Genomic DNA, 26,096 nt, shown 5'->3' on the forward strand with positions numbered 1-26,096 from the left:
GATGGGAAACATGATAACTGAAAGGCGCCTACTGTGACTGTCTCGACATTTAATGCATGTATCTTGGCACCAACCTCGCCCCAGCCGTTGCGTGGCCCGTACCACAACATGGTAATACAGGAGGTGGCAACCCGCGCCTCGTCATCTAGCGACGCCTCTTGGCTTCAGTGGCACCGCACAGTGGATTCATAGGATGAGGTGCCATGCCAAGCAGAAGATTCGTGTGCATGAAGATCAGTGATCAGGAGAAGAGCATGGATCCTACTGTATCTGTACTCTCTTCCTCATAGCCACCGCTGAAATCCGCCTCCGAGCCTCTTGATTAGGGCTGCTCAGGTGGCTAGAAGCGGGACAAACAAATCTGACCACTCCCCCACGCGTCTCCCAGACACGGCTCCGGAGGGCAGTGGTTTCATCCACGGCGCGGCCAAATCATGCCGTCGACGCCTCCGCGGAGCTCGAGACCTGGTGAAATCCGCAGGGGAGTTGCATGAAACTACTCTCATTATCCGAAAACTACTCGAAAGCGTATTCACCGTATCTACATCGTCTCGCGAAGCTACTCGTCGATCTACCGTCATCACATGCACCCCACTGCGTTAGTTAGGGAAGCCTTCGCTCGCAGTGTCACGACTTGCGCGAAAATAGGACCGAGTCGTACGCTTACAGCACCACGCTCTATCAAGCCCAAAGCGAGCAACCGGCCTCGTATCGGACAGTGTCAATATGCCGGCCGCGGCTACCTTTGATCTATTCAAACGACAATCCAGCACAAATGGCGGCTACGACTCCTACGACAGCGTTTGGTGGTCGCCGGTAAGAATCACCCGTCGATCGCAGCCATGAGGCAGTGATACTGACTGGAGTTGTCCAGCAATGGATGGCCGTCCGCTACACCATCGTCGCCCTGATCTTCGTCGCCCTGATCACCTTCTTCGTCGGCGGCTACTACCACGCTCGGAGGCGCCTTCGCGCAGGACTGGAGCCGCTGCCATACCATTCCTTCATGGTCCGACGGCGATACGGGAACGCATACCCACCGCTACCGCATGGTCCCGTGCACGAGGGATACCCGATGCATGACCGATATGCATACCCTGCTCCTCCGCCGCCGTATCAGCCTCCGCCCGTCTATCAGCCACCCAGTGGCGCGGCGAATAAAGTCATCATCGAGCAACAACATGTCTCCGAAATTAATAGGACTCAGGGTGCTCGGATAGACGAGTCGGGGATTGCGTCACCTTCGGCTTCACGTCAGCCAGGGGTAAATTAGGAATTCTTTTCAATTTATGATGACTCATTATGATGAGCTAAAGCTTCTTGTGGCATTTCGGATTTAGCGCGAGGGGAACTGGGATGGCGTTTGTATAACGGCGTTGTAGAGGAAAGTATTGAAGATATCTTGGGTTGTCATTGGCACTGGTGTCGACATGGGACGGTAGAAATTTTCAAGGCGTCACTTGTTGAAGGTTACCTAGGTATGTAGCGAAGTTATGAAGGCGACTTCCATTATCATTCACTTCGCCCTGTCACGAGCTTTCAAGCTGCTTTTACCATAGCCTGGTCGTCCCCGATGGAGAGGGAATAGTGATTGCGATTTCCGAAAGATTAGCACGGCCAGCCGCGCTTGAAAACTTGGGAATATGGCCGCTTAGCTTCGAGGATTACATCTGAAGAGACCTGCCAAAGGGCCTTAGTAAAGGACCAGGTGCTCCGAGAAGACATCCGCGACTCATGCACACGACGATAACATGTGGTTGACCATGTTGATGAGATTTCGATTCTCCATGGCGGCAGCGACACGTTCCTTGTCGCCTAGCTGCTTGTTGGCCTCATCGGCGGATGCCGACGTCCCCTCTTTGATGCGCACATCGATGCGGAACCGAGGCGGCAGCGCATTGACCAGGCGGACTTTGACGCCCAGCCCGATGACCGTCGTCAGGGAACAAGCGGACGTCGTCGGCGTCACCAGCACCTGGACGGAGCTGATGCGCGAGCGCGGAGAGCTCGGCGGGAAGATCTTGATGTCGGAGAGGTTCACCACGCCCAGCGAGCCCAGGGTCAGCGGGTGCTCCGGGTCCATGATCGTGGAGATCAGGTCGTAGATTTCCTGCTCGTCGATTTCTTCGCGCTCGCCAGCCTCCGCCTCGTCGCGGGCTTCATCTTCGCCGCTCACGAAGGCGTCGTCGCTGTCGTCCGACGATGTGAAATCCGTCGGCGATGCCCACGGATCGCTCGGATCGCTGACGTGGATGGGCGCTAGAGCGCGGAAGATTCCTTGGGAGTTCTTCGTTGTCCGTGCGGCGGTCTTGCGGCGTGATGGCAGATCGGAGGGATTGATAATGGTTGGGTTTGCGTTATCTTTGCCGGCGTCCATGGTGGGCAGTTTGGGAGCTGAACCTTACGTGGAGTGTTCCGAGGTGGGTGTCCTTGGGACAGAGTCGCGGCTGGCGACGGTGTTTGCAGGTTATTCAGGGATCGTAGATGGTCTGGCACTATACCTTCAAGGCTTCAGCCTCTTAGATAAATCAAAAAGTTGCGCTCGGGAGAGTGACGAGAAAGAATCATGGAAGCTACGACTATCCATGGATGCATGTATGGTATCCACAGGTGCTGGTGCTGTGAACCTAGTGAGGTACTAAAAATTCATGGCCCACTTATTAATAATATACAGAAGATCTCATGGTTGTATTCCTGATAATCCCATCCCACACGTTGTGTCTCGTAACAAAAGCCGGGGTGGTAATCGTCTCCAAGACTCGTCAGAGGCAAAATATCACATCAACTTTGACTCGGAGTCGGAGTCGGATCAGCACAATATATGGCGCTGTCGAGGACATGGCGACAGCGGTTTGCGGTTGCTTGTATCGGGCCACAATCAATATACAAGCAGGACGAATGAGGATTCGGCTGCCAGGAAAAATTCCACACCACCGCCGCCGCCACCACCGCTATCTGTACCCTTGCGGGCCATTGCGAATCAACGGTCCCAAGCCGACGGAGCAGCCGCCATGGCTTCATAATACGAAGGATTCGCTTGGATTTTCCGAGTCAAGTTGCGCGACTCTCATCGGCCCTGCAAGTAATCCTTCGCGACGATACCTTCCACATCACACATGCCAGTGACATCCTCAACAACGGCTTTGCATCATATGCCCTGTCCTTCGGGCAGTCTCGCGACAAAGCTGGAGTTTTGTAGATCTCGCCTGTGATGGAGGGGCCACGAGATGCCTAGCCAGATGCGGTGATTCGTGCCTGAAGGCCCGCACACGAGATTTCATGGTTCGAGTCAAATAATGAAGGTGCTTATTGTGGAAAGCCTAGGATCTAGAACAAGGCTAGACACAAGTTGCTGTCATCGAAGCTGCAAATGTCACTAACTATCATCGCCTGCGAACTTTAGAAGATCTCATCGTGCTGGGTGGGCTGTTGGTGGCAGGCGGACCCTGGCGTTTGGTGGCATCTGCACGTGCTCCACCGGCGTCACGGACGGACCAGCCATCAGTTCTGAAGTGTCCTGCCCCAGCACGCCCAGATAATGTATGGGCGTGATGAGCAGCTGCAGCGAGTGATCAGGTATGTGATAAAGTACGGTGCATCCCTGGAGTACAGCAGAGGACAATTGAGGCACCTGGGTAGTTTGTAAGGGGAATTTGAGCGGGCCCCTGCCCATGCGCCGCAATTCATTCGGCCACTTACGTATGGATGAGGCGCACTTGGGGATGCTACCGTGCCTACCGCCTTCTGCACCAGGGACATTCCAAACCCAACCAACCCTAATGGCGATCGCTGCCCAGGAAATTTGCAAGGAGCGGGGGAAGGAAGAGATGGAGGAGGGAAGATCATACATCCCAGCAGCACACAAAGTTGGTCGCATACGTCAAGTATGTCATCCTTCGCTTGTGGACAGCATGCTTGGAAACTTGTGCATGGACATGTTGACATGTGTGTCGTACTTCCTCGACCATACCAATCAATGCGACTGAAACTGAGGAGGAAAGTTCATCCAGCGCGTGCGTGCGTGTGTTATTACGAACCAAATCCATGTAATGCATGGACGATAATAAAATAGATCATCGTATCGCAGTGTGTCCGCTGTCAGGCCGTGCGCGCGGTGCCATTTCGCGCGCCGGGTGCAACAACAGTTGATGTGAAGAGAGCGCCCGCCCGTCCGCCCAGCCAGTACTAGCACCACCACCGGCTTTGGTCTGTTCGTTCAACCCGCGCCTGATGTGGGGAACCTTGACTTTCTTTGTGACAGTTGCCGCATGAGTGATACTGTATCATCCAGTGCAATCATTGTTAAACCACCCCCCCAGCTGGCGTCCTTTCGCCGATCCCCTGTTATATCATTATTGCTGTTATTAATGTTGAGCCGGTCGCCGTACGCAGTGTTGGAAACGCACACACACACGTACTCTCATGCACACACGCACCCGGCGTCTCTCTCACTCACTCTCACTCATCTCTCTGTGTGTGCAGCAGGTCGTCCCTGTTCGTGACATTTGACCTCCTCGCTCGGCAATGCCCGCGCGCGCGTTACAGCAACAGCGTTTCACTCTTTCCACACATCTCTCATCAGCTGTCCTACGGCACACATTCTCGCCTCTGGTAACATCGGAATCCCCGACGGGTTTTGGGTCATCTGGGGCTGCACCAAGAACTCAGCCATGACAACACGTCTCGTGTGAAGGAATATCGCAATTCAAGTCTCCCGGATCGCGCGCCTTCTTCGCGGGTCCCTACTGCCTCTTCTCCTACTCTCCTCTTTCATCCCCACTCTCCCGCAAATATGGCCAGCTCTGTAGCCGCATCTGCAACACCGCCACCCACCGGGCATACCAAACAATATGTCTTCGTCGATGAATATAATCGACACAAAAGACTCAAGGTTATGCGCGCCTGCGACGGCTGTCGCAAACGCAAGATCCGTTGTGACGGCGCCCCGCAAAATGGTCCCTGGCCGTGTGGGTCCTGTGTGCGACTGAAGCTGAAGTGCGTCCCGCCTACCCTGGATCAAGACGAAGAGCCTCCAACGCCGGACAGCTTGACCAGCAATCACCAATTCTCCTTTCAAAACATTACGTTCCCCGTCACGAGCCATGCATCGACGCCGAAATCTCAACACAGCTTCCATTCCGACCGTCCAGATCTGGTGCAGGAATGGGCATCGGGCTTGCCGCCACCGAGATCGATGAACGTGCCTGGTCCGACATCAAATCCTCTTTCGCCCTTGGAGTTCGATGCAGCAGCGTATGTTTCGCAGGCATACGCGCAGCAGGTTGCGCCGCACTCTGCTCCGGTATTTTCCGATGATGATTTCTACAACTCGCCGCCCCGTTCTTCCAATTTCACGCAAGCACGCCAGGTGCCACCGTTGATGCGATCAGACACGGCGGTCTCCGTCAGCTCCGCCGGCGATCCCCAGGAGATTGACGCGGGCGTTCGCGAACTGACCGGTCACATGGGCGAGTTCCGAATAGACATCACCTCCGAGGCGCCCTACATTTCTTATCAAAAGAAAGCACTTGCAGATGCGCCGGCCGTCGAAGAAACCGATGTGGAATTGCCGGCTTCCGTGACGAGCGATAGCACCGTGCGCATACCTCCTGAAATGATGCCCTCTGACGAGCGGGCTCTGGACTATTTCGGCTATTACTTTGAATATGTACATCCGTACATCCCAGTCCTGGATCGGGCTCAATTTTATCACCAATGGCAGAACGATCGAGATGCTATTTCCCCTCTGCTGTTGGAAGGTATTTTTGCCTGCGTTGCTCGCTTCTTGGAAGAGCCAATGGTCGCGAAGCGATGGCTGGCTCTAGCATCTCGTCATGAAGAAAGCTTCAAAGATGTCTCTCGTCTCAGCACACTCCAAGCCACCATTCTCTTAACCAAAGCAAGGGAGTCATTGTCAAAACGAGGATATTACTGGCGTTCCTGGATGGCAGTCAAGTATATGTATTCCATGTCTGTGGAACTCGGACTCGAAGATCATTACGGTCTTCATCGCACTGGAAACTCTTGTTCCCTCAGCCGGTCCGATTGCTTGGTCCACACGCGTATCTGGCAGTCACTTTTCGTTTTGGAAATGCTAGTCGGCGCCCCGATGGGCAGAAGCGACTTTGCCGTCGACCCGGAAACGGTGCAATTGACCCTGCCAACAGCCATGTCCAACGACGATCGATTTGAATTTGAAAGTACACGACGATGTACCTTCCTCGCCCAGGCGGTACATCAGATCAAGATATCAAACGCCTTGTTCCAGAAAATGAAGCGTCTGAAAAAGGACTGGGCGCTCGATGACGAATTCGTAAGACACAATGCCGACTTACCAGAGTGGCTTAAGAGTCTCCCGATTGATATGCAGATCCACTACTCTGATGATGGACGCGCCCCGTGGATCGGAAGCGATCATTTCGTGGCATATCTCCACACATACTTTCATCTGGTGATCATCATGCATCATCGGCCACAACTCCAGGCGATGCTGGAGCGACGAGACCCTGCTTGGAAGATTCACCTCGAAATCTGCCTCAACTCCGCCATGCTGATGTGTCGAATCCAAGAAGCGCTTCATCGCGACTTTGGTTTCCACGGATTGCAGTTCATGCAGCGCGGTATCAATTTCACAATCTATTGTGTTCTGACATGTACCATGTTGCACCTCGTAAGTTTTCGGAACAACGATCCAAGCGCGATGACAATTACTAATGCTTCGCGCAGGCTGCAATCACGTCTCCAGATCCTGTTCTCAACAGTCAGGCCCGGCTCTATTTCGCACGGCATATGCGTGTGGTAGAACATTGTCTTCCATATTCCAGTCCTGAAATGCAGGTTCAGATCAACGCTTTACGTGAAGCTTTCAGTGCAGACACCTCACAGGCGTTCGAATTGAAAGCGACCCTGGGCCTCCGCAGTCCTCCTCCCTCTGAAAGCCATCCGACACCACCGAGCACCAACTCGGGTCCAACAGGGCTTCCAATGTTCGCAACACCCATCTGGTCTACCGGACAAGACTCATCCATCGCACGAGCCATGACACCCACGAGCGAATACGGCACCACCTTCGACGCTGTGCTAGGAGGCCACCAGCCCGTCACAAGCCAAGCACACACAACAGCCTACAACCTGACCAACTACGACCTCCCGCCGCGGACCACCTCCTACCCAGCAGCACAGGGCCTATCTCTCGCCACGTCCTTCCCAGTGGCCACGCGGTACAATCTCGACGACGTGAGCAGCAACGACGGCGCCTCCCCCGTCTGGGATCCCTCGGGTATCTTCGACTCCTGGAACACTGCCTTCGGCGGCGCACCCGCTCAGCCGTCGACTCCCCAAGTCTCGGACTACCGTCACATGACACCCACCACGCCCTCCGTCAGCGGCGTCCCACATTCGCCCACGGCGATTTACAGTTCACAGCCTCCCATCCCCTTGGATATCGGAAACGGGCCCCTCCCACCACAGCCGAACCTCCCGGTCGCCGTCGCCCCGGCCGTCACGCCCGTCATGTGGCAGGACGCTTTCACTAGCGCCTTCGTCTCGGGCCACGGACAGAAGCGGTACCGTGAGGCCAGCGTGGGCGATCATTCCGCGGCGTTCATGCCGCAGTACAACGCGGCGAGTAAACGTCGCGCGTGAGAGCGGGGTCTCCCACCCGTCGCCTTTTTCCCCCATCGATCTTTTCTGCTTGTCCCCACAGTTGGCTGCGGACAATGACTTGGAAATCAAAAGTTGGACTAATTCCCATTTCTTGCTTTTACGAGCCGGCGGGTTCCTTCTCGTGAAAGCTGGAAAAGAGATCCTCGATCTCTCATATAGATCAGCGGAAACGATAATTTAACAATCTCTTCTTTGCATTGCACGTATTGATGATTTCTACACGCTGCTGGTGAGCGGTGGTGACGACCTGTGGTAAGCTTGCGTTTGCTCTACAGCGCCCGTAATTTGCAGGTTCACGGGATTACTCAAATTCATGAGGGATGATGAATTGTCAACGACGGTGAGAAATTGAACGTTTACATTTTCGTCGTGAAATGCCTATCCAGGCAGCCCGGAAAAAAAAGGAAACACACACCATATCAACACACCTCGGACCACTATAGGAGAGCCCCCTAAAATCTCAGGTTTCAGAAATAGACAACTCGCGTGCAGCTTGGGCCAGACTCCTATCCGTACGTGTCCACTCACATCATGGCGCGATCAATTGCTTCAATCCTATTTCGTCTGCATTGAGCCACTCAATACGTCTATTCCCGTCCACAAATAAACGTCTGCAATCACCGCCATCCTTGGCTGGAACTGCGATGGTCTTCCGCGCTCATGCTCTCAAACTCCATTGCCCAATCGTCGACCTCAGCGAATTTCTTGCGCGCGTCCTCGAGCTCTTTGCCCTGGGCGACTTCGTGCATTGTCGTTGAGACGTCGACGCCGCTGCCCTCGGAACCGTCGTCGATCTGTTCTTCATTCTCCTGGTCCGAGGTTGTATTGCCACGACCATATGTTCTCCGGGTGGGCTTGGAAGTTGTAGATGTTGTCTTCGCAGTGTTTTTGGATGCATTGGCTGCGGCCGATGCCGCCTTTCGTTGACCAGCGGATCTGTTCGACGCCTCGGCTCGTCCGGAACGAGTCATTTGTGGGGCGGCGCGGGAGGGTGGCCGCCTGCTTGATCTTGCTAGCTCGTCTTCCTCGTCTTCGAATAGGCTGGTATCTTGATGGACATCAGTTTGATCCGAGTCCGATTGCGCATCGAAATCGTCATTGTTTCTTCGAGCACGTGGACCGATTATTCGTCTTCGTTTTGGGAGCAGAGAAGTGAGCGCAGCAGTCAGTACAGTGTTAGATTTGACGTTGCGCGTTCGCTTGGCCGTTCGGTGAGCGGGTGGCGGGGAGAATTGAGAGAGAGGTTCAGCCTGGGTCCCGCCAGGAGCCATATTCATAGGCCCTGGCCTTTGCGGACTGCTGCTGAGCGGATCAGCCAGGGTCTGATCAACACCTTCGTCGTCGAAATCGTGTTCCGCGCTGTGTAAAACCCGGTGTCCTTCTTCAGTTGATGGAATGACAGCATCATCATTCGGCAAGGCACAGCCCGGTATTGGTGAGGGCGGCTCTGTGGGCGGGGTGGAGGAAAGCGAAGACGTCTCTGAGTTTATGACCAGAACTTCACGATCGACCGGGCTTGTTGACCGCCGAGAAGAAGGGATTACGACGTCATCATCATCATCAGCCTGATCAATCTGAGAATCGGGAACTTGAGAGGTTGGTACCGCAACCTTCTGTCGTTTCGAGCGACCAGTGGTCGATTGATCCACATGTTCAGAGGTAATGCTAGAACTTCGCTCCCTCAAGTTCGCGCTTTTGGTCAGATCAGAGACCGGAGCCGCCACCTTGATCGGCGTTCCTTCTGCATCTGGTGCGAAATCATCGACGTCGTCATCGTCCGTATCAAGTCCCAGATCTAACCCTGAGAGGGTGGAATGCTCCCTATCAGTAACATGCGCGGCGGAAGGTCTTGCACTAGCGGTCCTTTGCTGCACCATGTGTAATATGCTGTGCTGTCGCGGCCTTCGCCTAAAGTTCTTCAGAGCGAGTAGGCTGCTCTCGAGCGCCGGTGTATTCTGCAATCTCAACACGGATCCTGGAGGCTGGACCGTCGAAGAGCGCCTGCGACCAATTCCAACGGGCGCTCTATCTTGCACGGGCGGAGACGACAATCCAGGTGATTTGTGTACGAGAATGTCCGTGGAGGGTGCGCTTGCCTGGGAAGTGGCCACAGCCTCTGGTCCATTGGTGCGCTGCCCCCGAGCGGTCGCTTCCATACGTTTTCTCACTTCTGCAAGAACTTGCTTGTCGCGATCGCTTTGCATGACTTTTCGAGCGGCGCGCGCAGGTCGACGCTGACCTCTCGCGGTGGCTGCAGTCGTCAAGTTGTCGGTGCGCGCGTCCACGCCTTCTTCTTCAGTACCAGTGCCAGTGCCTCTTTGACCAAGTCCGCCAGTCATCATGTGTTCCTCATTTCCGATTTTCGATTGCGAGGCGCGGGTTCGCGAGCGCGCCGCCTTCTTATCCTTCACGAGATTCTCCGTGTTACTATCATCGTTGCGACTCGCAGTATTGACTCGTGTCGTGTTGGTTTTCTCGCGAAGCGCGTGACGCGCAGCCAGTGCCGTCGTTGCAGCAGGTTGAGCAGCTGCCGCCTTACGGAGTCGCGCCATATCGTTAAGTTTATGAAGTTGTCGTAGAAGATTGGACCATCCCGCGGAACATATAAAGTGGCAAGCGATGGAAGTGCTGATGTACAAAAATGGCTGGCGTGGGCTTTCGTCAATTGCAGGTGCCGACGCGTGTACGGGTGTACAAAGCATGACGTGCACGAATTTCGTCAACAACACCGAGCCGGCATTGTGCACGGACAGTCGCGTACCGATCGCAAACCCACGTGACCATTACAGCCTCAGGCTACCTGTTGGCTCACTGAACGGTGCGGGGACTTCGCACCCCTCCAGCCGGGCTACTTGGGGTTGTCCCGCAGAATACATGCTAACCAACGATGAGTCGCGTGAGTCTGCCTTTCCACAGCCGACCTAGGTATACAGTAGATAGCAATACGCGTTGAGTAGACGTCATATTGATTGACAGGAGGGTATACTGCTACACTTCATAATCTGGTAGGGAGCAGGTGAAATTTGCACCCGCGAGGCAGGGAGGGTGGCACCCAATTCTAGGAAAATAGCGAGTGAGAGTCCTATTGCGGTTATTTGCGGTTTGGTGTGCTGCTGCGTTGTAGTCCACGGGTCTTATCTTAAGAAAAATGTGCCTAGGTACTTAGGTAGGCCGCAAGGTGAGGTAGGCCGCAGGTGGATGTATACTGCACAGTGTACTGCAATCGACAGCCTGAGGGCATAACTAAATATGAACGTCACATCTGCAGCAACCATCACTTGCCGACGTTACATTCTGCGCGCGGTAGTGAAGACTCCCCATTTTCGTCAGCGTTCAATTTACAACAGTAATAACAGCAAGCACTTTACATCAAGCTCAACTCCCATCACCAGATCACGAGCGTCTCTACCGAGCAGCCCGCCCGAAATCCGAATCGCTCAGTCTCTCCGTCAATTACCAATCAGCAAAATGGTCATCAGGCCATTGGCCTCCTCTGCGGTCGAGGCAGCTGCGGCAAGCATTCATCCGCCGCGTGATCCCAACACACTGTCGAACTACAATGCTTGGAGGACTAAGCACACCACTGCCAATTTCGAAATTGATTTCGAGGCGAAGCGGCTTCGGGGTTTCGTTGATCTCACGCTCGAGAGCTTGGCCAAGGAGGAAACCACCATTGTTCTCGACACAAGGTATGGACACTGCTCGGGCCTCTACTCATCGAACGGACATTCTCTTGCAAATTCAGCCTTTGACTAATGCTTTGATTAGCTATCTGGATGTTTCATCTGTAGAGGTCGAGGCTGCTGCTGTTGAATTTGATATTGCTTCTTCCAGGACTGGTGCTTACGGCTCACCTCTGACTATCAAGTTGAAGCAACCATACGCGAATGGAGTGACAGTACGCATCGGCGTCAGCACAACCAAGGACTGCACGGCCTTACAATGGCTTACTCCGGCTCAGACCAGCAACAAGAAATTCCCATATATGTTTTCACAATGCCAGGCTATCCATGCTCGATCACTATTCCCTTGTCAAGATACCCCGGATGTCAAATCGACTTACACTTTCAACATCCGTTCGCCGCTGCCAGTGCTGGCCTCAGGTCTTCCTACAGGAGCTCGAGACTTTCTGCCCGGCAAGGACGGCAAATCCGGAACTCTTCTCTATACATTCCATCAAGAGATCCCGATGCCTTCGTACCTGTTTGCTCTCGCCAGCGGTGACCTGGCTTCGGCGTCCATCGGTCCGCGATCTGTCGTCTGGACAGGTCCCGAGGAGCTCAAAGCCAGCCAGTGGGAATTCGAAAAGGACACCGAAGCATACATTCAAGCAGCGGAGAAGATAGTCTATCCTTACGCATGGACGACGTACAACGTTCTTGTCCTTCCTCCAAGCTTCCCATACGGCGGCATGGAGAATCCCGTGTACACATTCGCCACTCCCACGATCGTCTCCGGCGACCGACAGAACGTTGATGTCATCGCGCACGAGCTGAGCCATTCATGGTCCGGAAATCTCGTAAGCAATGCGAGCTGGGAGCACTTCTGGCTGAACGAAGGATGGACCACTTATCTCGAACGCCGTCTCCAAGTTGCCATCCACGGTGATGAGAGACATCGTGACTTTTCCGCCATCATCGGTTGGAAAGCTCTCGCCGACTCAATTGAACAATTCGGTGAAGACCATGAATTCACGAAGCTGATCCCAAACCTGCGAGGCGAAGACCCGGATGACGCTTTCTCAAGCATCCCGTATGAGAAAGGATTCACCTTTCTCTACTACCTGGAGAAGCTTGTTGGAATCAATAAGTGGGATACTTTCATTCCGCACTACTTCACGACTTTCAAGCAGCGTTCGGTAGACAGCTACGAATTCAAAGCGACCCTTCTTTCCTTCTTCGCCAAAGATGCAGAAGCCGCTGCCGCGTTGAACAAAGTCGATTGGGACACTTGGTTCTACAAACCGGGCTATCCGCCCAAGCCATCCTTCAACACCGATTTCGCAGACATGTGCTACGATCTTGCCGCGAAGTGGCTCCTTCTCAACGAACAGCAGCAAGACCAATCGCAATCGAGCTCGTCCTGGAAACCCAGCGCCTCCGACATCTCCGACTTCACCGGCAATCAAATCGTCGTCTTCCTCGAATCCCTCCAGACCAACACCACTCCCCTCCACCCCAAACTCGTCAGCCAAATGGGCGCCATCTACAAATTCACCGACTCGCAAAACGTCGAGATCGTCTCGCGCTACCTCGTCCTTGGCCTCAAAGCACGAGATGCCGACGTCTACCCCCGCACGGCGGAATTGCTGGGGCAGGTCGGACGCATGAAATTCGTGCGTCCATTGTATAGGGGACTCATCGATTGCGACGAGAAGCTCGCGAAGCAGACTTTTGAGAAGAATAAAGACTTCTATCACCCCATCTGTCGGGGTATGATCGAGAGGATCTTTAGCGAGAAGGCGCAGGGCAGCGCTTGATCCTGATGGAAATATATGATGGGACTCTTTCTTTCAGAGAGCTGGCGTTGAAAATAGAATCAATGTTCCCTGTTGCAAACTCAAGGCGTCGTCGTAGTTTTTCGGTCTCGATATTGTCGCCATGTTCGCAGGATGGAAGTTCCACTTGGCGCTTGGTGGATTCTCCGTATCGTGCATGTGAAGATCGTTGATGTTGGAGGAATGCTGACTGAAGAGACTGCTTCAATCCGCAGGGTGTGAGAATCGAGGACTTACATCCGCCGCGGATGCGATGCAGTCTCATGACTATAACGAATCAATCGCGGCAATGTGCAGACCCTAATAGCTGCGGTGGTGGTCACGAAAGGGCATGGGTAGGGCCAAAATGGGCACAATTAAGATACGGACGTACGAATGACTATGTCGATTCTGTGGCTACTGACTAGCTAGGGCACGAAAGAGATAGGTGGATCAAGGATCCAAACAATTTTGCTACTGCTGATTGCTCAAAACAAAAAAGACAGGAAGACATGTACGTGAGCTCTGTCTGACGCATTGAGCGCTCAGCCAAGATGCCAATGGTCATTTCCCGGCCTTTCAATTCCTGAATGTGACTGTGTTGTGCTGACTGGAGGTGATGTCAAATCTTTCCAATGTCCGGGTGGTAGAGGAGAAACCAAAACGAAAATTGTTCTGATTGAGTAGACATAAAACAGTATTCCGTGAAGATTCAGCTGGTAATCATCGACTTGGTTGCCTAAAGTATCGAGGTTCAATGATCGGGTGACATATGCATCGCTGCTGAAATAAAGAGACTCGATTTTGCAGCTGACGACAAAGAAGGCATGCCCAAGTATACAATCTGAAACCGAAGTGGTGTCATTACGAGCCCACAACGAAGAAGTCGATCTCTATACCATCCATTGATCTCAGCCTTATGAAGTACAAGGGGTGTTTTGTGTCTGGGCAGAGTAATGAAAGCTGCTGATTCACTACGTTCGGCGAGAAACCACCTGTACTCCTACTGGTTGCTCGCGTCCAAGCCCAAAAATGCGAGCCTTGGAGGGTAGTAGTCCTGGCTCGACACGAGCCAGGGACAGGATGCGCGAAGCTGAAACGTAGCTAATCGTTTTTTTGCCAGTCCCGGAGACCAGCACAATCATGAGGCATACAAGTTCATAGATCTACGAGTGACATCTCTGGATTTGGAGACCAAACCTGACTCACATACCTACCCAGGCACGTACCTAGCAGGTATCTAGATCGCGTCCAGTGAAATGGAACTCCAGAGTCTCAATGTTAGCGCTTGCTCATCCGCAAGGGTCGCAATCCTGAAACGCACCTGGGCATACTTGGTGACAGATTCGCAAAGGTACCTCGAACCGCCAATTGTTTTCCGACAGTTGCATGTGTCACAACTAAGCGAGAACTTGACAGCGAGCGATCATAGTAGCATCGGTCACAATCGTCGACACATGCAAGGAGCTCACAGCCAACAAAATCATCGACGTGACGATCACATGATAATGAGCTACAGATTCAACGATAAGTCGACATCGCAAGATTGACGACACAATCAGCAGGTGATGAGCATGATCAGTCGATCCTGTAGACTGCCAGTTCTAAGGTCAAACTTGCAAAAATCACCACTTTGATCCTCCAAAAGCAATCACGTCAGCTCGATTTGCAATGAAAGCTGGAGACAAGCAACGATGAACGATCAAACGCAGGGGCCACACATAGGGCCGCAAGTCCAAGTCGATGTTGGGGATCAATTGTTTCACTGCATCGTTGAGATTTTGGCAAGATTGGAAGCACAACATGAGCGTATGTCTGAGCGTATCGATAGCCTTTCCGGAGATCTCCAAGAGCTGGTCAAGCGACAGAGCGCTCTTGGAAGTCACCAAACGATCATCTCGATTCCAAGTGTCGTTCAAGATGCTATCGCTCCTTGCTCAGAAGGTCAGATCGAAGTTTTGAACGAGCGTGACGAGACTCAGTCGATCAGTGCCACCCATGCAGACAACCTCAAGAGGAAGCACGTCAGACAAGACTCACACTTCGGCTTTGACGGCGAGGATCAGCGCGAGATACATCGCTTGATCGCTATCTCAAAAGCTCAAGACCCACTGCCAAGATCAACATACATCGAGGATGACATCGACACACGTGCATGCAAGCTTGTCGATCAAGTCATATTTGGCAAGAAGCTACTCAATCCTTCTACCAATGTTGACCCTAGATCATGGCTCGTGACCATGGCCGAAGATCTTTTCGACAAAAAAACACCTCTCCGGCGGATTCGTCTATGCCTCCATTTCTTCGCAGCCATGCTCGAGCCCCAAACCCTCATCAATCTCAAGACAACCGATGAACAGCTACAAGCCGAAGAGGAGGCGAAAACAAAAGCGATGCTATTCTGCATCCAGCTCCACGTTGGATACTGTGAACTAGAGAATCCAAGCAGCCAACCCAAGCTTGCATACGGAGTCCCTTCCGAATACGTGATCTTCACCGAGAAACATCTCAACAGTCAAAAGGCCAAACGCGCGGCGTGGAAGAACAAAGAGCTCCGCCAGGCCATCGAAACAGGCAGTAAGCTTGAGGCGCTTCGCCTGCACATGGGACCAGGAACCATACATCTGATTCCGACCAAGATCTGGCTCGAAATGTAAGTCCCACCAAAATTGCAACATCGCCGGCAATTTTCCAAACGGGAAAATAAAACTGACAAATATCGAACGACAAAAGTTTCCCCGAAATGACCATCGACAATATCGAGCGTGTGTGCGGGAAAAATGAAAGACTCTACATCCCCAACTTCAGGGAGATTTCTGGCGGACTACTTGGTAGTCAATCCAATACGGTAAACATGATCGGAGGGGTGGCCCCATGCGAGGCGAACGGACAGATTTTGCCAGCACCTGGTCTCTTCCTGAAGGCAGTCACCGATGATGTGATCAACTCGGGCGTGTACAGCTTACAGGAGCTCTTTCGCCACGCAAATGATGTGGTGTGAGACTGTCGTGAAGGTGACAAAAGACATTGAATGCGGTTGCCCAATTGCCAAGCAACTCTGATCAAGAATCAGAGAAAGCTCTTCTGCGGCTATGGTGACGATTAGTATTGAAATTGACAACGGATTGCACTCAAAGTTGGAAGAATAGGTTAGGAAACGCAAGGCAGGAAAGCTTTGGCATTCAATCCCAGGTCATCGAAAATGAACCCCGAGGTTGTGAAATATGACCATCATCCCACCGTGCATCGAAAATTGGTGCACATCTGACGTTGTCAAATTTACCATTCGAACATGTCCCCTCGACGAGAACGTTCCCAAGGCTTGTCACCGCAGTCCAGATCCGTAGAACAGCCGAAATCCGCTTCTCCATCATCGCAGCCTAGCGCCCAGCGACCGGACGATGGACCTCGTCCGTCTTCTCGCCGACCTGCGAAATACCAGTCAGCCTAAGCCTTCTCCCCGGCCTCGAAAACTGCCACGCCAATTTCTTGGTCGCGTCAGCCAGACGTACAGCTTCGCCGAGGGGATTCTGCTTCTGGACCCCCGCCATGGTGATGTCGCTCACGCCTCCCTCCCTGACGTTCTTGTCATGGACATCCTTGTCGGCGCTGTCGGAGTCCGGAATGCGGTTCAGAGCGTCCTTGACCATGTTCGTGGATTTGTTGTTCTCGCCCATGGCGTTGAGGGCGGCATCGTTGATCTTGCGCTTGGTGGTGGAGGGAAGACCGAAACTGGGAGATGCGTGCGGAGATATTAGGCACTGTACTCATGCGCGGATGATGGATGGGGTGTTGACGTGGAGGAGGTATTGAGGACTCACAGGTAGAGGTATCCGACGAAGGCGGAGAGGACTACGGTAAAGAGGGCGACGGTGGTCAATAGGCTAGACATGTTGGACGAGGTGCTGGCTACAATGTCTCAGGATGTTGGGTGTAGAAGCAGTCTGGATGAAGAATGGATATCGAGAGTTGGTGAGTTTGATCAGAGTCACGGCGAGTGGATTGAATAGGACGATTGCTTTCGAGATGTTGTAGACAGTGTGAGTTGTCGCTGAGCACAGCGTGTACTTGCCATTGTAATAAAACCCAGTTTTTGGTTCCTCTGAGCCCACCCCGGCAACTTTCATATGCGCGGTACAACGAAACTTAACTCTCGGCCTCGCAGCGGAAGGCATCACCGGATTTATGACATTGCACATGACGCGGAAAGCGCTCACTTTGCACACCTGCATTGGAGTAATTAACCTGCGACGCAAACAAGAGCTCCAAGGCCCTTACTCGTGACATGATGATCAAGTGATCCTGGAGAAGATTCGATCATGTCTGCATCATGTACCGACAACGATGAGAGGGCAATTCCAACATCTTGATTCCCGTCCATTTGCGGATACGTCCTGGGAATGCACAAGCAACTTGAATTTTAAAATCTGAAAGTGTAAATTCCTCCGATCAATGAGCTGGTCCCAGCCATAGCTTGGCTATCCTCGACTCTGAATCTACCGCAAGATACTACAACTCCAGGGCTCTTTACCATTAGACGTCGTGGTCGGCGGCGCTAAACAGGTTCACGATCAGCTGTAAATTTCATGCAAGGCGCCGAGCGCTCTCGATGGACCCTGGCATGACGTACCGTGGCGGGGCACAACGCGCGTTGCGTATGTGCTCACGTTCTCTGGATCGAGCAATGGTTCGGCGAGGGAGCTTGGTGGTCCGAACAATCTAGACCATTTCTTGGGAAGGATATATTCATAAGTGACGGGCGTTTTTTCCTTCTCGTAGCTATCAATAAGTTTCTCGTTTGGGAAAGCAAACAATCATCAACCGAAATCAAAAGATTCTCGAGCAAAAATGTGAGTACTGTACCAGCACTTCAGCATCAAGGCAACAAAGCGGTTGTCATACTTGACAGTCCTTGAGCTAGCATCGACAACATTTACCCAAGCTATCTCATCTTCTGCTGTTTTGCAGTAGCACGTACTCGTGGACATATCCGGCACGTTGAATGAGTACTGACCACGCCAGCAGCATAAACATGTCTTACGGAGGAGACGACTCATCAAACGACCGCTACGGCGCCGGGGCCCGGCCGCAAGGAGGTACCTCTTACGGCGGTGGTAACAACAACGACAACAATTCATATGGTGGCCGCAACAACAACCAAGACAGCTACGGTAGTGGAGGCCGTCCACAAGGAGGTAACTCCCACGGCGGCGACAACGATTCATACAGCGGAGGTGGTCGACCTCAGGGCGGCAACTCATACGGCGGCGGAAACAACAACAACAACAACAACGACTCCTACGGTAGCGGTGGCCGACCCCAAGGTGGAAACTCGTATGGCGGTGACAGCGACTCCTACGGTAGCGGAGGTCGGCCGCAAGGCGGCAACTCGTATGGCGGCGGAAACAGCAACAACAACGATTCCTACGGAAGTGGTGGTCGTCCTCAAGGCGGCTCATCCTATGGAGGCAGTGGTAACAATGACTCCTATGGCAGCCAGGGTGGAAACAACTACGGCGGCAATGACAACAACAGCCGCCCGCAGCAGCACAACTCAGGGGGTGACAACTACGGCAGCAGTGACTCACGCCCTGGCCGACCTGGTCAGACATACGGTGGATCGGATGACTTTTCCGGCGCACAGCAGCAGGCCAGCCAACACGCAGGCAACTCTGCCGACAGCGACATTTTCAGCAGTGTCCTGGGCATGCTGACTGGCAAGCATTCACAGCTTCAGAATGAAGATGTTGACGAACAAGCTGCGGTTCAAAACCACCAGCAATTCTACGGCAACAACAACGGCGGTAACTCTGGTGGCTCCGCCAGCTCTGGAAGCATTGGTAGCGCCGCCGCCATGCAAGCCTTGAAGATGTTCACCCAGGGCGGCAGCAGCGGTGGCAACAGCAGTGGCAGCAGTGGTGGTGGCCAGAACGCGCTCATTGGTATCGCCATGGGTCAGGCGGCGAAGTTGTTCGACCAACAGTCGGCTCAGGGCAATGCCCAGGGCTCAAAGCAGGATGCCGTCGCTAGTGCAGCTCAGATGGCTCTCAAGCTGTTCATGAAGAGCCAGATGGGCGGCGGTGGAGCAGCTGCTGGAGGAAGTGGTGGAGGAGCCAGCGGTCTGTTGAGCCTGGCGAGCAAATTCTTGTCGTAAGCGAGATGATTCCCAGATGAAGCAAAAAGAGAGCTCGCTTTTGTTAAATCGTAACAGCAAATGAACTGGCGATATACTGCTTGGTGCATGATGTCTGAGCTGAAAATCTCTATTGACTCCCGTAAAAATTCCAATGACTATAGATTGCCAAGATAGCTGAGAATTGTTGCGTCTGAATGGTGAACTCGTGCCATGGTCCCTGGGTGCGGTTGACTCGCTCTGCAGTGTGATCATTTACCAAAGAGTTGACATGCGCGTTGCTGGGCATATAGTTCTATCTTCAATTGACCGAGTTCAAAAGTTGTAAATCGTTTCAACCGTGGAATTCTTTGCAACCTAGGTAGTCACTTGAAATATTTTCAGGAGCAGTACACAAAAGAGGTAGGTTGCAGTACGTGTGTGGAGAAACGTCACCGAAGAAAGCGAAGGGGTCGACCAGCGGACAACAACAGCGACTTGCCAGCGAGCGTGTTGTGTCGCACCAAGGTTGTTGCAGTCCCCTTCATCCAACGCTCTCGACCCACGATATTCTGCCACAATTGCCAATTGCTCGGAGCACTTCAATCGCTCGAAATGCGCGTCGAGGTTGCCAATGTCCCAGCAGATGCATTTCGGGCGCACAGTTGGCTCACTCCTTGCCACCTCTTCCCGCGATGAACAAAGTCTGAATGCGCCCGCGGGAATGCCCGACGACCGTCGACGAGAATCACAACGAGCCACACCGCACCACGAATATCAACAGCATACTGATGCGTCAGCGTCACAGCAAAATTATACAGGCAATGGAGAACGAGAGAACGGCGACGCGTTCCCTCCCAGATTGATTCCCCTCGCGCCACAGAAAGCCAATCCTGTGGACTCGACTGCCGATGCCGCCAACCAACCAAATGGTGATCGTCCGCCAAAGAGGTTGAAACTGAGCCTTCGAGCAAAAAGCAATACAGGCACTTTACTCACTTCAACGACGGGCGGTCAGACAACACTTGACGGCTTTATACGTTCTCAGCCGCTAGAGAAGAAAAATCCACCAGCAACCGAGCCCACCGGCAAGCTGCCACGCCTATCCAATGGCACCAGAGGAGTCGCTCCCACAGCTGATCACGACGAAGATGAATTGCTTAAACCTACGCCAATGCCGACCGGTAAAGCTTCCCGGCGAACAACACAGTCGCCACAGGTGGAATCGGCGCCGAGATCACAAAAGCCGGACGAGAAGAGGACGTTGAGATCACAGGATGACGGGCCCAGGTTGAAGAGCGAGCTTGCGGTTTACTTTGCAAATTATGAGGACATCATGTTCGATGCGCCTCGCGAGGAGGAGCTCATTACCGTGGACACCACTCTATACGTCACGGACGATACACACAAGGCTGGTAGCGTTGGAGACTCGCCAAATAAATCCAGAGGCAGCACCAAGGGATCACCAATCGCTCACAAAGGCCGCAAGTCATCGCTCAACGGAGTTCTGTCTTCTCCTACCTCTGCACGTTCGATTGCAAGCCAGTACAATGGTAGTTCGAGTCTGAGTCTTGATGTCATCGCGAAGACACTCCCGGAGGATCCAGAGGATCCACTCACGGACGCCCATTTCATGAAGTCACACAAGCGTGCGGAACGCAGAGAGAAACAGCTCCGCAACATCGAGCGGGACCGTGCAATGCATGAAAAGGTGCAACTCGATCGATTGCTTGACGGCTTACAAGGCCACGACTGGCTCAAAGTTCTCGGCATCACAGGCATAACCGACGGCGAAGCGAGGAGATATGAGCTCAAGCGTGACTACTTCATCTCAGAAGTGCAAACGCTTGTGAATAAATTCAAGCAATGGAAAGAACAAGAACGTAAGCAGCGACTCGAGAAGGAGGCTGCTGCTGCGGCTGCGGAGGAGGCGGCGCGCGAAGCTGAAGAAGCCGATGATAGCAGCTGTGAGGGCAGTGTTGAACCTCCTAGTAGCGATCTGAATGCCTCTGCGGCACATCAACTCCAGCAAGAAACCGCCAATGCCCTGCGAATATCGACAGGCAAACTCTCGCGTCAAGGCTCACACAAGCTAAAATCGAGGGCGAAAGAGCGTCTGAGCCTACCCGCCCATCTCCACACTCCAGCTCCATCGTCCTCAAAACGTCACGCAATCACTCCTGCAACGACATCCCGCCTGCCCAACTCCACTCCCACAATCATACTTCGCCCTCCTGCGCCTCCCTCTCCCGAAATTCCCATTACCAGCTTTTACGCTAAACGCCACCTTCGCGACGCTGCACTTGGCAATTCACGGCATGCCGGCCGGAATGTGACCGCGTTTGGTTTGCCTCTCCCAGAAGCACTTCTGTCCGAAGAGCGAGACTTCCAACTTCCGGATGATTACGTCACGGAGGAGAATCTAAAAGCCAATGCGCGAGAGCGAAGACGGAGGAGGAGAGAGACGGCGGGAAAGAAATCGGAGTGAAGGTGCACTGATGTTGTCTCGGCGTTGTACATTCTTGGTTGGAAGCCGATCTTTCTAAAACTTTGTGGCGTTGTTTTTAGTGGATTTATGATTTTTTGTGTCAGACGATGATTGACAATTGTATGAGAATTTCACATCTAGAGACAGGCTATAATTTCATATGCCAATTCTTCCATTCTCATGTATCTAGAGCACATTCGCTCTTCCGGGTATGAAATAATACAGGTTTGCGTTGATGTCTGTATCGGAGGAGCTGCCGATGTTCGTGGAGGGTAAATTTCGGCACGTCGTCGTCATCTCGGCCTCCACGCGTCTCCCGCCAGCCACGCCGTTCACAAAAGCCGCAAGTCGCGAAATGGAGGCTGAGCCGGCGGCACACGAGCATCTCCACGAGAGCATGCGCACCAAACCATTATATCCACAGAACATCCCCCATATTGTCATGAGTTGAACGGCCGACCATAAAAATAGCGAGCAGCCTCCCAACCGCGCCATGCCTGCCTCGAAACCCTCCACGACTTCCAACGAGGATGTCCACGAAACGCCGCGCAACAGCGCCGCATCTGACGCCAACGTCGGGGACGGCCTGGACAAAGTGGAACTCAGCGATCTCGAATCAACGCCGCCGCCGCTGCCGATTGAATCGGATTTAATGCAACTTGCTCGTCTAGGGGAGTTAAGAGCTATACAGAAATTGTTTGATTCCGGGCGGTATAATGCAAAATCGACGGATGAGCAGGGCATAACGGCATTACATGTATGTGCGGCGCATCGCGAGACCTGTGGGAATAGAGTGAAAGTTGGAACTGTGTGGGCTGATAAAGATCGTTACAGTGGGCCGCGATCAATGGTCACGTCGCGCTATGTCATTTCCTCCTTCAGTCCGGCGCAGACGTCAATGCGAAAGGCGGCGATGCCATGGCTACACCGGTTCTATGGGCGAGCAAGCGTTTCAACCTCCCCGTGATTTCACTACTCCTCTCACATGGTGCGGATCCCCTACTACGAGATGATCAGGGATATAACCTCCTCCATTCGGCGACGCTCGATGGCAATGTCTTCCAGTTGACCCTGCTTCTACATCAAGCCGATCTGCCGGTAGATGTTCAAGATTCGCAAGGGCATACCTCTCTGATGTGGGCTGCGTATAAAGGCTTTCCAGCATGTATCGACGCTCTGCTTCGTTTCGGTGCAGACGTACACGCAGTAGACGATATGGGTTTCACCGCGCTACACTGGGCACTGGTCAAGGGCAGCTTTCCCTGCATTCAGAAACTCATCGAGCATGGCAGTGATCGTTTCGTCCGGAGTAAACCTCAGGGCGACGAACCGGAGGGTGATACGCCTGCGATGACGGCGATGAAGATGAAAAGTGAGAAGCAGTGGCATCGAGCGTTGGTCAACGCCGGCTTCGATGAGTCTGGCAACCCTCTCAGCTTCCCAATTCCCCTTGTCAAGGACAAGCGTTGGTTCTTCAAGCGTTTCTTGTTCTTATGGCCTTTCTTTTTGGGTGGTCTGCAGTTGTACATGCTGGCACATCTCGTCATCTGGGTTTCGATTCCGGGCGTGCTCTTGATCGGATATGCACTACAATACCTGGTGGGAAAATTGCTGCGATGGGCGCCCAACGATATGAAGAATCTTCATCACACCCCAGTGCTTGCTGGTATCTTTGCGGGAACATTATTCTGGGTGGGCATGTGCTGGCTTTTCCGCGTTCTGCCGAGTAAGTGGAAGGGTATCAGTGTACACGTCGACTTTCTCACTAACATCTCTTCCACACAGCCACGTTCTCCTCTCATCCGCTTTTGAACATCTCCTTCCTCCTGTCATACATCCTTTGCACCTACTTTTACGCCTCGACCATGACTTCCGACCCTGGATTCATTCCCAAGGCTGCCAGCCGAGGCCTCACGAAGAAAACGATTGACGACCTTGTAGAGCATAACGCATTTAACGAGAAGCATTTCTGTACACAATGTATGATTCGCAAGCCTTTACGCAGCAAGCATTGTTGGCGGTGCAAACGATGTGTCGCGAGAGAAGACCAGTGAGTTTCCATAAAGGCCCGCGACTTCTGATCTCGCATGAATGCTGACATTGTTGCTTTCTCAGCCACTGCCCTTGGGTCGATAATTGTGTTGCAGTGAATAACCACAAACATTTCGTGCTTTATGTCATGTTCATGATTCTTGGTATCATCCTGTTCATTCAACTTACACTCGCCTGTGAGTTACCTTCACCAGTCATTCATTGCATGAAAAACATAGTAACCTCCGCACAGATATCACTATCCTCCCACCGCCAACGGCATATGAGTGCTCCATCCTCAAGGACGACTACTGCGCCCAGCTGTGCAAGGATCCCTTCGTGATCGTGACCTGCGCTTGGGCAGGTCTCCAGCTCACATGGACTTTCATGCTCCTCTTCGTGCACTTCTTCCAAGTATCCCAAAACATCACAACATATGAGAACATGCGTCATGCACCCGACGGGGGACCACTTCTCGCCGCCGCCACATCAGGCACCACCTCCCTCGAAGCCGCCAACGTCGTCGACGGCACCGGTCAAACCTCAAGTGGTGGCCACTCCCATCCTCACCCCCACAAACACGCAGCCGCAGCAAAAAAGCCTGGCCTCCTCAGCAGTTCGTGCGCCATTCTCGGCGTCGACACCTTCATCGCCATCGCATTCCAGGGCTACAAAGGCGCACAAAACAAAGACAAACACAAACAGCACCCCCGCAAGACCAAGCCTTTCTCCCGCGGCATTTTTCGTAATTGCCAGGATTTCTGGTGCGATGGACCGATTTTCGGATCGAAAACTAATGGCAAGGCCCTGCTAGGTGGGGACACGGTCGATTATACGAACATGTATGAAGTCCCTCGCAAGGGAATGCTGTATCGGGGAGAATATGCCCGCGTGGCGGATGGAGAGGAGGGGGCGGAGGTGTAGACTCCTCTTTTGATGGTGTTAGATATTTGTTGCGGTTAGCGATAGTGCGAAATTCAGCGTGACTCCTTTTTCTCGTTCATGTGGATATATTCGCTCGCGCTCAGGTTCAGCTTCTGGTCAGGAACATTAGATCGGCCATAGGCGGATCCCTCCATTCCGCCAGCCCAGATTGTCGACCCAGACTGATCGCCGCGAAAGCATATTTCAACACGGTATAGAAATCTATCCTCCAACCACGATCCCACGCCGGTTGCGCGGGCGAGGAGGCTGCCGTCCTATCAGAATGCAGTTTCCATTCATACAGCATCGCCGCGAGTCTCAGCTCCGCATTGACATCTTGACTATGTATCTCAGGATCTATCGCATCGTATTGCGTGCAGAGTTCCGTGACCGTGAGTTGATTCTCGAAGCCTCGGGGTCTGTACTCGGTATTGTGCGGTCGCGGGCCCATCGATACTATCATCCAGAAGGTGAAATCCTGGACCGCACGCCGGAGACAAGCATGCGCATCCTCGAGAGAGTGTGGCCGGTTCTCGGCCGCGGCGATTCGGGGTCCTCGGATGAATTCCACTTGTGGAACGTCTTCGGTTCCCACGATCGTGACCTCCACATCCTGCTGGTGGAAGAGCCAGCGGGGACAGATCATCGTCATGGGATATCTGTCGTTTCCAAAGTCATCGACGCTCCGTCTGAATTCTACCGACAACGTTCGGAGACTATGACTCCTCTCGAGGAATTTACCCATAGCGTAAAACCCAGATTCTGCATGCCATTCCGCACACATACAGTCATCCATCGTCGCCTTGAACGCCACATGATGAGCCTTGCGGAGATATGGTGGCCACGTCTCCATCTTTCTCCAATCGCGCAGTTCCTTTCCATCGACATGACAACCTCGTAAGTCGACGGTGACCTGGAAGATGCGTTCTTTGAAGAGGATTGGCTCTGCTTCGAAGAATACTTGCTTGCTTGTTGCGAGGAGCGCAGCGTTGCTGGGACCGTCCTCTGCTATGAGCGTGTAACGATAGATTACGTTGCGGAGTTCACCGCTTAGGTCGAAGAAGCCTTCTGCTCCAGCGTGTGCTTTATCCGCCATCAGGACTGTAGAGAGCGTTGATGGGAGAACCTAGCGGATTGGACGGTGGTAGAACGTCAGCTGGTTTTGAAAGGAATCGTTCGTGTGATCCGTGGGGGAGGTTTCTATTGGATGTCACGGGTCGCCTGGTTCGGTTCTCGATTTCTTCTGAATTGACTCGATCTATGTACGCAGGCGGAAGGTGAGAGGCGCACATTTTTGCAAGGATTTGAAGTCTACATGTTACTCTTGGATGTAGACGTAGAATGAACCTGAAGTAACTCCTGGATTGGAGGCGACTTCGTGTAACAACCCTAAAGTTGTC

The 26,096-nt window shown here is 53.0% G+C and overlaps 11 protein-coding genes across 11 annotated transcripts; 7 read left to right on the forward strand and 4 right to left on the reverse strand.

Moving 5' to 3' along the window:
* The first annotated feature begins 289 nt into the window (after positions 1–289).
* On the forward strand, positions 290–1,356 carry K489DRAFT_383880 (uncharacterized protein). Its single transcript, XM_033605715.1, has 2 exons — positions 290–816; positions 875–1,356. Exons 1-2 carry the CDS (start codon positions 727–729, stop codon positions 1,271–1,273), a joined length of 489 nt encoding a protein of 162 aa, XP_033456668.1. The 5' UTR covers positions 290–726; the 3' UTR covers positions 1,274–1,356.
* A 376-nt stretch (positions 1,357–1,732) lies between these two features.
* K489DRAFT_412934 (uncharacterized protein) lies at positions 1,733–2,377 on the reverse strand (the record flags this gene model as incomplete). Its single annotated transcript, XM_033607989.1, has 1 exon — positions 1,733–2,377. One exon carries the CDS (start codon positions 2,375–2,377, stop codon positions 1,733–1,735), a length of 645 nt encoding a protein of 214 aa, XP_033456669.1.
* Positions 2,378–4,647: 2,270 nt separating this feature from the next.
* On the forward strand, positions 4,648–7,963 carry K489DRAFT_71260 (uncharacterized protein). Its single transcript, XM_033608859.1, has 2 exons — positions 4,648–6,670; positions 6,727–7,963. The coding sequence occupies exons 1-2, from the start codon at positions 4,793–4,795 to the stop codon at positions 7,642–7,644; spliced, it is 2,796 nt and encodes a 931-aa protein (XP_033456670.1). The 5' UTR covers positions 4,648–4,792; the 3' UTR covers positions 7,645–7,963.
* Positions 7,964–8,282: 319 nt separating this feature from the next.
* On the reverse strand, positions 8,283–10,261 carry K489DRAFT_404257 (uncharacterized protein; the record flags this gene model as incomplete). Its single annotated transcript, XM_033607113.1, has 1 exon — positions 8,283–10,261. The coding sequence occupies exon 1, from the start codon at positions 10,215–10,217 to the stop codon at positions 8,283–8,285; it is 1,935 nt and encodes a 644-aa protein (XP_033456671.1). The 5' UTR covers positions 10,218–10,261.
* Positions 10,262–11,133: 872 nt separating this feature from the next.
* K489DRAFT_325543 (leukotriene A-4 hydrol) lies at positions 11,134–13,144 on the forward strand (the record flags this gene model as incomplete). The annotated part of the gene is made up of 2 exons (XM_033601835.1): positions 11,134–11,354; positions 11,434–13,144. 2 exons carry the CDS (start codon positions 11,134–11,136, stop codon positions 13,142–13,144), a joined length of 1,932 nt encoding a protein of 643 aa, XP_033456672.1.
* A 1,416-nt stretch (positions 13,145–14,560) lies between these two features.
* Positions 14,561–16,215, forward strand: K489DRAFT_71481 (uncharacterized protein). Its single transcript, XM_033608860.1, has one exon. It carries the CDS (start codon positions 14,836–14,838, stop codon positions 15,796–15,798), a length of 963 nt encoding a protein of 320 aa, XP_033456673.1. The 5' UTR covers positions 14,561–14,835; the 3' UTR covers positions 15,799–16,215.
* On the reverse strand, positions 16,049–17,266 carry K489DRAFT_383884 (uncharacterized protein). Its single transcript, XM_033605716.1, has 2 exons — positions 16,963–17,266; positions 16,049–16,873 (listed from the first exon to the last, which is right to left on the reverse strand). Exons 1-2 carry the CDS (start codon positions 17,031–17,033, stop codon positions 16,522–16,524), a joined length of 423 nt encoding a protein of 140 aa, XP_033456674.1. The 5' UTR covers positions 17,034–17,266; the 3' UTR covers positions 16,049–16,521.
* A 594-nt stretch (positions 17,267–17,860) lies between these two features.
* Positions 17,861–19,705, forward strand: K489DRAFT_71496 (uncharacterized protein). Its single transcript, XM_033608861.1, has 2 exons — positions 17,861–17,991; positions 18,167–19,705. Exon 2 carries the CDS (start codon positions 18,174–18,176, stop codon positions 19,293–19,295), a length of 1,122 nt encoding a protein of 373 aa, XP_033456675.1. The 5' UTR covers positions 17,861–17,991; positions 18,167–18,173; the 3' UTR covers positions 19,296–19,705.
* A 50-nt stretch (positions 19,706–19,755) lies between these two features.
* Positions 19,756–21,916, forward strand: K489DRAFT_383886 (uncharacterized protein). Its single transcript, XM_033605717.1, has one exon. The coding sequence runs from the start codon at positions 19,888–19,890 to the stop codon at positions 21,739–21,741; it is 1,854 nt and encodes a 617-aa protein (XP_033456676.1). The 5' UTR covers positions 19,756–19,887; the 3' UTR covers positions 21,742–21,916.
* Positions 21,917–22,103: 187 nt separating this feature from the next.
* On the forward strand, positions 22,104–24,766 carry K489DRAFT_383887 (Palmitoyltransferase akr1, ankyrin repeat-containing protein akr1). Its single transcript, XM_033605718.1, has 5 exons — positions 22,104–22,498; positions 22,576–23,467; positions 23,527–23,791; positions 23,857–23,969; positions 24,026–24,766. The coding sequence occupies exons 1-5, from the start codon at positions 22,235–22,237 to the stop codon at positions 24,694–24,696; spliced, it is 2,205 nt and encodes a 734-aa protein (XP_033456677.1). The 5' UTR covers positions 22,104–22,234; the 3' UTR covers positions 24,697–24,766.
* K489DRAFT_71530 (uncharacterized protein) lies at positions 24,460–26,022 on the reverse strand. Its single transcript, XM_033608862.1, has one exon. It carries the CDS (start codon positions 25,790–25,792, stop codon positions 24,803–24,805), a length of 990 nt encoding a protein of 329 aa, XP_033456678.1. The 5' UTR covers positions 25,793–26,022; the 3' UTR covers positions 24,460–24,802.
* Between the last annotated feature and the right edge of the window lie 74 nt (positions 26,023–26,096).

Source organism: Dissoconium aciculare (assembly GCF_010015565.1).
Source record: "Dissoconium aciculare CBS 342.82 unplaced genomic scaffold K489scaffold_13, whole genome shotgun sequence".
Taxonomy (NCBI): Eukaryota; Fungi; Ascomycota; class Dothideomycetes; order Mycosphaerellales; family Dissoconiaceae; genus Dissoconium; species Dissoconium aciculare.

Excerpts from the sequence above, each read along its gene's own strand:
- K489DRAFT_71496 (XM_033608861.1), top strand. The coding sequence starts at position 18,174 with ATGTCTTACGGAGGAGACGACTCATCAAACGACCGCTACGGCGCCGGG.
- K489DRAFT_383887 (XM_033605718.1), top strand. The coding sequence starts at position 22,235 with ATGCCTGCCTCGAAACCCTCCACGACTTCCAACGAGGATGTCCACGAA. Across the intron at positions 22,499-22,575 it reads AGGGCATAACGGCATTACAT|TGGGCCGCGATCAATGGTCA; the intron begins GTATGTGCGGCG and ends AGATCGTTACAG. Across the intron at positions 23,970-24,025 it reads CATTCAACTTACACTCGCCT|ATATCACTATCCTCCCACCG; the intron begins GTGAGTTACCTT and ends ACCTCCGCACAG.
- K489DRAFT_383886 (XM_033605717.1), top strand. The coding sequence starts at position 19,888 with ATGTCCCAGCAGATGCATTTCGGGCGCACAGTTGGCTCACTCCTTGCC.
- K489DRAFT_383880 (XM_033605715.1), top strand. The coding sequence starts at position 727 with ATGCCGGCCGCGGCTACCTTTGATCTATTCAAACGACAATCCAGCACA. Across the intron at positions 817-874 it reads ACAGCGTTTGGTGGTCGCCG|CAATGGATGGCCGTCCGCTA; the intron begins GTAAGAATCACC and ends GGAGTTGTCCAG.
- K489DRAFT_71260 (XM_033608859.1), top strand. The coding sequence starts at position 4,793 with ATGGCCAGCTCTGTAGCCGCATCTGCAACACCGCCACCCACCGGGCAT. Across the intron at positions 6,671-6,726 it reads CATGTACCATGTTGCACCTC|GCTGCAATCACGTCTCCAGA; the intron begins GTAAGTTTTCGG and ends TGCTTCGCGCAG.
- K489DRAFT_71481 (XM_033608860.1), top strand. The coding sequence starts at position 14,836 with ATGAACGATCAAACGCAGGGGCCACACATAGGGCCGCAAGTCCAAGTC.
- K489DRAFT_383884 (XM_033605716.1), bottom strand. The coding sequence starts at position 17,033 with ATGTCTAGCCTATTGACCACCGTCGCCCTCTTTACCGTAGTCCTCTCC. Across the intron at positions 16,874-16,962 it reads TTCGTCGGATACCTCTACCT|TTTCGGTCTTCCCTCCACCA; the intron begins GTGAGTCCTCAA and ends CGCATCTCCCAG.
- K489DRAFT_71530 (XM_033608862.1), bottom strand. The coding sequence starts at position 25,792 with ATGGCGGATAAAGCACACGCTGGAGCAGAAGGCTTCTTCGACCTAAGC.